The following is a 10,562-nucleotide window of genomic DNA, read 5'->3' as shown; positions in this document are numbered from 1 at the left end:
TTACCTCTTGTAGAGACAAATGAAGCTCTGTGTTGTTGCCCCGTTTGAGTCCCAGATGTTCCAGCTGCTGATATTTGTCCTGTCCTCCAGAACCTGGACTCTCATGTGCAACATAAACCTCCATGTCCCCCGACTGTCCCCTCGCTGTCCCCTCACTGCTCCCTAAATATTTCCTGACTTTTCCTTCGTTTTTTCTCCATTGTATGTTTATTATTCCATCACGTATCTTCATGCTTTCCTCTTTTGATGCTTTCGCTGACTTCCTGTGTCCTCCTCTTTACTGGTTGCTGATGTGTGGAGTTCAGCTGTGTGGACGTGAAGCTTTGGGTGTTATTAAAGACAGTTTGACTGTTTCTATACTCTGTGTGTGTTTGATAGATTCAGTAATAATAAATCCAGAATGCTCTGTGGGTGGAGCTTGGCGAGCACCTTTCTTTCCAATAAATGAGGCCTCATTTCTTACGCGTGGTTCCAGCTCTTCTTGGTATCACAGGGTCAGAGTGCTCCAGAAGGGTTCATTTTTCAGCTTTGGGATTCTTGCAGTGACAGCATGGAGACACTTGCTCGGTAATAAGAAAATAATGAGATCCTACCGCCGGCTTTCACCCTTAAATATCCGTCTTACCTTCTCATCCATGTCGTGTTTTGGTGCATATGCTAAACTGGCCCTCCATGATTTCTTCTTCATGTTTCAGATCATCAAACAAAGCTAGCCTGTAAATACTTCCTCCTCAGAGCAGCATTCATGGTTCCCTCAGTTACAGCGAGTCGGACCACCACCACAGCTGCTGCTGCTGGGATGTTCTCTTTATGAAATCCTCTGTTAGTGTCGTGCTGATGTAACTGGACTCAAACTTTCCAGAGTTCAGCTTTGTCTCATCAGTCCACAGAATATTTCCTCAAAGCTTTACACTGCACTCGCTGACGCCTTCAGCAGCTGCCGGTCGAACCACAGCAGGGAAACTGAGCGGGCTGAAAAAAGCTGCCTTTAATAAACCCGAAGGTCTCTTATCAAGAGGTGCCTGTGGAGTCTGTTCCTTGTACCAGTGGGCCTTTCTGAGAGCTCTAATGGTCTTATTCTCTCATTGTAAAGCTGTCAGTGAACCATCACACAAGAGCAGGTGAGCAGGTGGCCATCGTAGTGCAGGAAGGCCTCAAAAAACCTTATTCTGAGGTCTCTTGGAACAGAAGCATCAGCAGGTTTAAACGTGACGCTAATGACGAGTGAATAATGAAGACGTGTTCAACATACAGTCCCAGCCAACCCCACGGGGCTCGTGGGTGATGAAGTCCCTGCAGTCAGGCTGGATGTGACATCTTTTTGAATATTTACAGCCTTTCCTGTTGAATAATTGATGACACAATCCTGAAAGGGGGGGGGGGCACTTCTACTTCCTGCTGAAATGGCGGCTCCAATAGTGGGGGGGGGGGCGAAGACTTCCTGCTGAGTAACGATGGATGATAAAGAAACTCACAGTGGACTGACTGTTATCTGAATCGCTTTTATTTTTAGTGAGTTCTTATCTTATTTTCAGTTTATTACTTTTATTGTTTGTTTATTTATAATAAAAATAAATTTGGAATTATAAGAAAGAAACTATTTTTAACCTTTGTTTATGTTTAACTTGCTATAAGATGGCTGACAGGCTCTGTGTCGCCCCCTGGTGTCATCCAAGTAAATGTACTTGTGCTGTGGAGCTGCACTTTCAGAAGGACGCGTGATACGTCATCGCATCCTTGCAGCTGTGCATGGTTTCTATAACACAAATAAGAAACTAAATCTTAAAAATAAATCCTGTGCAGTACAAAGTACAATCTTTTGATCCAGAATAAAGTCAAACAGTATCAGAAAGTAGCACAAGTACATTAAGCGTGTACTTAGTAGAGTAAATCTTTAAGTTGCTTGAAGACGTTTCACCTCTCATCCGAGAAGCTTCTTCAGTTCTAGGACTGAAGAACAGGGGCGATACAATCAGAGCTTTGGGGGTGCTGAGCACCCAGAGAGCTGCCCAGCCAGAGCAAGATAAACTTTACTCGTCACGATGAGACGTCGTCTCTGTCAGTCCCTGCATCCTTAAATGTCTCCAGTTGTCCCGAGTTGTCTCTGACTGTCTCCTTTGTGCATTTAAACGCCTGTTCCTCGTCTGTTGTATTCATCTACGTTATCAGTCATCAGAATTTTACCGTCTCTGTGCAAATTTCTTTATTAAATCATAAGATTCTTAAATTCATCAAGTCTCTCTGTGCCTCTCGGTACGATCTCCCTACCACCCATTTGTTTCACTATTTTCAAATTCGAAATTTTGTTGCCAAGTGTTTCCCAAATTTCCCTCTTTGCCTCCAGAACAGCAGTGGGAAACTACGCTATCATTTATTCCTCATCACAGAGGAACCATTTCGAAACTCTATGATACTATCCCGTCTTTTAGTAACCACTCTAATGTTAAGCTTAAGTGTCCACGGGAAGGAGAACTAGGAATTCAAATCCATGAGGAGTCTTGGGAACAGGCTATAGCGAGGGTACGATCGTCCACCTCCTGCGCTCCTCTTGGACTTATTCAATTTAAGGTCTTACACAGGGCGCATTTCTCTGAATCTAGACTTTCTGAATTGTATCCAGAAGTGGAAAACAAATGTAATGCAAATGCAAGCCCGATCCTTTTATTTAGCAAAACTGTGATTAATAGATAAATATTATTGTTGAGGGGCACAGACAGGACTCTAACAAATAAATAAATAATAAATAAATAATTATTTTGTTTAGGTTGCCTCAACAAAAGGGCACTTTGGGCACCCATCAGGAAAGGGGCGGGTGCTCAAGCCCCTCCAGCCCCCCCCCTGCACGTGCCTGTTGGGGATGTTTGATTGATGTTTGATTCCAGCTGGAAGGAAATCTATAATTCATGTTTGGTGTCCTAACAGGAAGTACATCAGCACCTGGTCACATGTTCCCAGCTGATCCTGCTCTTCATGTTCACTCTGAAGAAGATTTTCTGAGACACTGGAAGCTGCAGGAACACAAATGAACCCAGGAAGTGCATATTTGAGCAAAATCAATACTTCATTCTTTATGTTTTATTGAAACACGTTCAGAGTGAGGAGCTTTTTCTTTGCTTCTGTTTTTAAAGCTGGTTCTTAAACCACAACAGGTCCAACTCACCCCACCATGAACATACTCTTATTATAAGCAGTGCACCTATATACAGCTGCAAACCTCTGTCACACACAGTCTGCACAGAGGACTCTCTCAGGACCAAGGGTCATGGTCGGGGGGGGGGGGGGGGGGAATGACTGCCTTCAGAATAAAAGATGTGCCTTAATGCTGAAAGTGACACTTTTCAAATGGCACAACTGTTATGTTGAAGGTGCAGATTCTCCATTTAATTTGTTTAAAAAAACCAAAGTGGGCTTCATAGATAATTGGCAAACCTTCTGGAGGAAACCTGGTCTTGTTAGGAGAGACGGCATCCATCCCACTTTGGATGGAGCAGCTCTCATTTCTAGAAATATGGACAAATTTATTAAACCCCCCAAAATATGACTATCCAGAGTTGGGACCAGGAAGCAGAGTTGCAGTCTTACACGCCTCTCTGCAGCTTCTCTCCTCCTGCTACCCCCCCAAAAACCCATCTCCATAGAGACTGTGTCAGCTCCCAAACAGACCAATTCTGTTTACATTATACATGCTTCCCTTAGGCAGCAGCATCAGAAGGCATAGCATACATTTGACACCCAGCTCTGTCCGTGAATTCAAAATCCTGCTCCTCACATACAAGTGTCGTGTCCAAATTCATGGGCTGCATTCTCCTGAGGCCGCATTTGTAGACCGATTACGTCACAGCGACGCGCCGAAGGCTGTCCAAATTCGTAGACCCCTCCGAATGCAGCCGACAAATGCGTGCTCCTTTTTCTGAATTTGAAGGATGGGTCGGGTGAGTCCTTCGTGGCCCACCATATCCCAGAATTCATAGCGCGGCCCAGCCAAGCTCCAGTTTCCGGCTAATGGCGGCCGCTACTAAGTTTTAAAATTACTCTTATTAATCTTTCTGGGTCACAAAATAAACTTTTAACATATTTTCAGGCGAGAAAGTAGCTGTGTAAACATCAAATATCTGCTCGGTTTATCAAGATATCGCATCTTTGCTAAAGTGCTTCGACGTTTTCGGAGACGTCTGCTTCCCACCAGCTCGATAGCTAGCCGGGAGCTCGAGGGTTACTGATGCGGCCGAGAATGGCACAACTCCCGGCACATCATTTTCAGATCACCGCGGACTTTCGCTGCTCGGGTTAAACGTTGTCAGCCGGTGATCAGCTGTGATCAGCTGATCACGGGGCCGGGGTTAAAAGAGAGACGCCAGACATCATTCTCTTCGTGTCAGGAGCTCCGAAACTCTGCCGACGTCAGTCTCCGCCTGATTCAGCAACCGTGAGTGATTATCCCTTCAATCCTTTTTCTCTTCCCGGCTCCGCTCGCTCTCTGTCGGTAACGACCGTTCCGAAGCCACGCTTCGTGCACTGATCGTTACTAGAATAACTGCGTGCCTGCTCCAAACCCACCGCTAGCCTTCGCCGCGCTTGGGTCTAGCCAACACGCCACACGGGCACGCCGAATTACTGTGTGTAACCCGCCCGGCCGTGACAAACGTAATATATAAGTCACTTAGACAACCTAAAAATGTTATTGTTGGGCTTTTTTTCAGTGTTTTGTTTGTTCGTGAGTAAATCGGTTTGGCTGAGATTAAAGTTATTAGATTAAATAAAATAAAACTTTATTAATCCCCCGGGTGGGTTCCTCCTTGGTTTTTACACAGCTGACTAAACGTCAAACAGAAAACTGATTAAACAGAAGTGTGAGATGGCCGAGAGTTTACTCCAGTGTCCTGTTATATTTTAGACAGCAAGGAGCAGACGGCTGAGTTTATTAAACTCCACCGAGACAGCGGTGACGCTAATCAGAAGGCTAGACCGTCCAATTTCACGGCCGTTTACTTCCGGCCTACCCGATCTTCTGAGGACCCGGCCCACGTAGACCGCGAAGGCCGGGTCCTCGGGAGAATGTAGCCCATGAATTTGGACACGACCAAGGTCTTAAATAATCAGGCCCCATCTTATCTTAATGACCTTGTAGTACCATATCACCCCATTAGAGCACTTCGCTCTCGCTCTGCAGGCCTACTTGTTGTTCCTAGAGTATTTAAAAGTAGAATGGGAGGCAGAGCCTTCAGTTTTCAGGCCCCTCTTCTGTGGAACCAGCTTCCAGTTTGGATTCAGGAGACAGACACTATCTCTACTTTCAAGATTAGGCTTCAAACTTTCCTTTTTGCTAAAGCATATAGTTAGGGCTGGACCAGGTGACCCTGAATCCTCCCTTAGTTATGCTGCAATAGACGTAGGCTGCCGGGGATTCCCATGATGCATTGAGTTTTTCCTTTCCAGTCACCTTTCTCACTCACTATGTGTTAACAGACCTCTCTGCATTGAATCATATCTGTTATTAACCTCTGTCTCTCTTCCACAGCATGTCTTTATCCTGTCTTCCTTCTCTCACCCCAACCAATCACAGCAGATGGCCCCGCCCCTCCCTGAGCCTGGTTCTGCTGGAGGCTTCTTCCTGTTAAAAGGGAGTTTTTCCTTCCCACTGTCGCCAAAGTGCTGCTCATAGGGGGTCATATGATTGTTGGGTTTTTCTCTGTATGTATTATTGTGGGGTCTACCTTACAATACGAAGCATCTTGAGGTGACTTTTGTTGTGATTTGGCGCTATTTAAATAAAACAGAATTGAATTGACCTGTGAGTGTTACGGGGCTCAGAGACCAATACGTGGACGTGGACCCAGATATGGATATGAGTACGGGAAGCAATGGTAAGGTTTCTCACAAGCTTTATTTGGTGACACAAAGAAAACCCAGAGAGGTACTGCTACAACGTGTGTCAGACGTGCGGGGCTCTGTGAACAGAGGGAAAGGTTTATCAGCAGAGGCTCAGGAAGCCCGGGGTGTAGATGAGGAGACAGACTGAATTATGGCAGGTGGAGTGGTAATGGCATGAAGAGAAGCGTGGATAGCCGGGTGAGCATCCAGCAAGGGTGTAAACAACCTCCAGGCTGATTGATAATGGATTGGATTTATATAGCGCTTTTCAAGGCACCCAAAGCGCTTTACAATGCCACTATTCATTCACTCTCGCATTCATACACTGGTGGAGGCAGCTACGGTTGTAGCCACAGCTGCCCTGGGGCAGACTGACAGAAGCAAGGCTGCCATATCGCGCCATCGGCCCCTCTGGCCAACACCAGTAGGCAAGTAGGGTAAAGTGTCTTGCCCAAGGACACAACGACCAGGACAGAGAGCCCAGGGATCGAACCGGCGACCTTCCGGTTACAGATACGCTTCCCAACCCCCTGAGCCACGGTCGCCATCTGGAGATCCAGGCAGATGGGGAAAGGTGGTGACCAGCGTCCAAGAAGTGAGCGGGCTGCAGGCAGTGGTGAATCCAGAGACCACAAGGACAGTATGGTAAGTTATCCATAGTTACTTAGTACGGCGAGTAAAGATGGCCTGTTACTAACACAAGTTAGCTGACAAACTGGCGAAGAAGAGATGTGGACACTGGTGTTAAATACTAAGTGGACTGATTCTTATACAGCACTTTTCTACTCCAGAGTACTCAAAGCGCTCTGTACAACGTGCACCATTCACCGTCTCTATACTTGGTGCTTTCTGACTACATGCAGACACATTCATACTCTGATGGATGCATCGGAGGTTAGGATACTTAGCATGCAGGGATTGAACCACCAACCTTCTGATCAGTAGGTGACCTGCTCTACCTCAAAGCTGGACCCTATTAGGGTGGTGTCAGAGAGGTGGATGTTTGTCCAAGATAAGGACGATGCTGGATAATACCGCCCACCCACTCAATGACGTGCTGGCCAGTCACAGGAGCACGTTCAGTGAGAGACTGAGATTACCCATAATGCACCACTGTCTGTGGATTTCTGTACAGCTCCATCTAACGCACAGCACACGGTGAAATTCACAGGTCAATCATATATCATTATTATAACAAAGCATTACATTCATAAATGCCGATATGCTAAATCCCCCCTTCATGGCCTGCTCTTAAAAACTAACTCCTGTAAATCTCTTAAGCTAATAAATAAGCTCCGAGCAATCAAACTGCATAGTTTTTTAGAAGAGTTTGATTTCTCTTAGCCCCTTATTTAAGTTATGTGTCTTGTTTATGGAACCTCACTTGTAGAGAGTTTGTGATCCCCTTGTCTCCTTTATTTCTGTTCCTTGTTTTTCATTCTTTTTTTTATTGTTATTTAGTTATTTTTGTATTGGTTATTCATCTTTTTATATTATTATTATTATTATTATGTAGATGCGTGTGTATATGCATACGTACACATTTATACACACAGACATGTATACATATATATGTCTGTGTGTGTATGTGTGTTTACTTTCAGTTATTGTCGATTTCATCGTGGTGTACCAACTGTGGCAGTGATGTGTATTCCTCTGATTGGGAGAAAAGAAAAAGGAGGTGTGATTCTGTTCTGAATGATTCAATATGTCGCTTGTCTCTTTGAGATTGTCATTGTTATTGTTCTAAATAAAGTTCGTTTAAAAAAATTAAAATGTCAATCATATATATTTCACCTCTGTAATACTCTGGATGTTTATAATTGAGCGATTTCTTATGTTTGTAACTGTATAATACATTATTTCACTGGTTCAATCTGTTGCTCTCATTGTCTTGGAGCGACTGTAAACACATCATTTCCTCATAAATGATCTGATTCTGATAACATGGGCGTCTGTGGAGACTGACGCTCTGCTGCCTCTGCTGGACACCAGAGGAACTGCAGGCGGCCACCAGAGGGCGCAGTGACAGCGCCGCTGGGCTGTAGAGGCTGTTTGCCTCTGCTGTGCAGCCCTGGTCTGGTTCCTCCCCCCGCTCCTCCCCCGCTCCTCCCCGGCTCTCCGCCCTGAAGGCTGTGGTCGGTCCGGCTGCTCCGCCGCTGTGTGGCAGTGGGAGCTGAGTGGGCTCGGGCTGACACTCCGGAGGGCTCGTGCCTGTGACCTGAGCGGACTTGGAGGATTTACAGCTGATCTGCGCGCACGTGAACGCGCTGAATGTAAGTGTGCTGAAGTTCCGTGTTTTTATCTCTGAACGTGTTTTTACAGCGTTAAAGTTTGGAGACACACTTTTCCTCCGGGGGCAAAGTTCAGGAAGCCCGAGGACGGACAGCTGCGGTCCGCGGGCGCAGACGCTTTCAGGCACGGCGTGTATGGAAGCCCGTTAGTGCCAACGTGCCCGCAGGTGATCCCGTGTGCACACGGTCACAGATGCAGGATGAGCAACTGGCGTGGCAGAGTGGCACCTCTGAGCCTGCCTCTGTGCTGAAAGCTGCACTGGGAGACAAGCACGAACCCATCACCCACATCCACAGTGTGTCTGACGCCCTGAGCTGCTCCACGTTCAGGTTGTTTTAGGGGCGGCTGTGGCTCAGGAGGTTCAGCATCCACTGATCAGAAGGTTGGTGGTTCGAAACCTGGCTGCCCCAGTCTGTGTTAGTGTGTGTGTGAACGAGGCGTGACGAGGAGCGTGTTTTCCTGCAGTGGACGGTCTCAGCCCCTAAATCACGGCTGAAACGTGCGTCCGCTGCTGTGGCCCCGAAGCCTCCTCTGCACATCAGTGCAAAACTCATTTTTATTCACTGGCCTTTGACTCAGTGGGTAACTGACACTGTTATTGTTATTTATTTATTGTATTTTTATTATTTCTGCTGGTCAGCCATGTGTTGTTTTTAAAGTGCTGTATAAATAAATTATGGTATGAAGCTTCAATGGCGGTCTCACTTTAGCACAGGCAGGTCTGGCGCTCATGAGGCCGACCGATGGCGCGTATTTGTCTGACATCACGGCGGCTTCATCTTGTTTGTTTAGAGGGTGGACGGTCTTCCAGGAACGCTTCAGGGAGTTTGTCTCCCCCGCCTCGGCGAGGCCTTTAAGGACTGACGGAGCAGATTGTTGGAGTGAGGTGAGGCGTGGCGGCAGCTCGCGCTGTGCTCAGCATGTGATTAGGCTTTGCTTACAGCGAGTTTCACACCTCAGGCCTGGCTAATGCCTCTGTTGTGTCTCTGCAGCTCGCGGCGCTCGGTTACCCAGCTGCGGTGGACGTGGACCACCTGTGGGTGGAGAATGGCCCGTTGGAAGGAAGGCGCCACCCTCCTGCTGGCTCTGCCGGTTCTGCTCAGCCTGCCAGCGGAGGCCCGAACTTACGGCCTGGGTCAAACCCAGCATGACCACGAACGCCTCCAGAACATCACACTGGCTGTCATTTTACCAGAAAACAACACCAGATACCCGTGGGCGTGGCCTCGCATCGGCCCTGCCGTGGACCGGGCCGTCAGAAACATCAACGCCGACCCCACGCTCCTCCCCAACCATCACCTTGTGTACTTCTTCAAGAACAGCCAGGACAAGGATGGGATGTGCTCCGAGTCCGTCGCCCCGCTCATGGCGGTGGACCTGAAACTCGCCTACAACCCGTGGGTGTTCATCGGGCCCGGCTGCTCCTACAGCTCCTCCCCCGTCGGCCTCTTCACCACCCACTGGAGCGTCCCCATGGTGACGGCAGGCGCCCCGGCCGTGGCATTTTCCAGCGGAACGTACCTGTCCATCACCAACACGGGGCCAACGCACAAGAAGCTTGGGCGGTTCGCAGTGCGGATCTGCGAGCATTTTGGGTGGCGGGAACAGGTGATGGTTGTCTTCAGCGACAACAAGAAGGACGACCGGCCGTGCTACTTCGCCATCGAGGGTCTGTACATGGAGCTGAGCAACATCAACATCAGCGTCGAGGAAAGCGTGTTCATGGAGGAGTCCGTGACCTACTCCCAGATCCTCTCCAAAATCCAGGATAACGGGCGAGGTGAGTCCGCGACCGGCCGCCAAATAAACGTGCTTCCAAACTGGTCTCTGTAGGTGACGCCCCCTTCATGACACCTGTACGTTAAGGTCATCTGAATCAAATCAGAGTTTTAACTAAAATTGAATGTGAACAAACACGCTCGAGCAAATCAGAGAGCTGCTCACCTGGCATTTTCAGCATGTGGCGAGCTTCGGTGGCGTGCTTTCTCTTTGATTCTCGCAACTGACGTTATGCGACGTCCACACCACGCTGTTTTCCTCGCAGCAAAAATTATCTAGAAATCAGCTTTGTCAACATCTTGTGTTAGTCCAGAAAAACCAGCAGGCACCAGGTAGATCGCACCGGTCTGTCCAATCGGAAACCTTTATCTGTGCACAACATCACCCTGCTGCTACACAAACACACACACGTTGGTAGAGATGGGTATCGAAGACCAGTTCTTGTTGAGAACCGGTTCCCACTGTTTCAGTTCCTTGGAATTGTTTGCCATTTTTGCAAACGATTCTCTTATCGATTCCAGTCGCCCCGAATGATGTCACCACGTTGCGGAGCGTCATTTACCTGGCAGGAAACACGGCGGCTCAAACGCTCAAAAGTTTGGTTACACTTTACGAGA

The 10,562-nt window shown here is 47.7% G+C and overlaps 1 protein-coding gene across 2 annotated transcripts in view; it reads left to right on the top strand.

Moving 5' to 3' along the window:
• Positions 1-8,048: 8,048 nt before the first annotated feature.
• The window catches only part of LOC146623630 (atrial natriuretic peptide receptor 1-like), a 60,885-nt gene continuing 58,371 nt past the window's right edge, over positions 8,049-10,562 (top strand). Inside the window, exons 1-3 of one of the 2 annotated variants that reach the window (XM_085366756.1) lie at positions 8,049-8,147; positions 8,959-9,052; positions 9,159-9,946. In XM_085366756.1, coding sequence (XP_085222882.1) covers positions 9,214-9,946 — 733 coding nt within the window. In that variant the 5' untranslated portion in view covers positions 8,049-8,147; positions 8,959-9,052; positions 9,159-9,213. Of the gene's footprint in view, positions 8,148-8,958; positions 9,053-9,135; positions 9,947-10,562 lie in introns of those variants that run through there. The other variant, XM_085366755.1, reaches the window with a different exon arrangement.

The sequence above is a fragment of the Diplotaxodon limnothrissa genome, linkage group LG11 (genome assembly GCF_057381915.1).
Source record: "Diplotaxodon limnothrissa isolate DT_005_m linkage group LG11, D_limnothrissa_male_GT1.1, whole genome shotgun sequence".
Taxonomy (NCBI): domain Eukaryota; kingdom Metazoa; phylum Chordata; class Actinopteri; order Cichliformes; family Cichlidae; genus Diplotaxodon; species Diplotaxodon limnothrissa.
The sequence above is the reverse complement of the archived record's forward strand: the minus strand, read 5'-3'. Positions and strand labels throughout refer to the sequence as shown.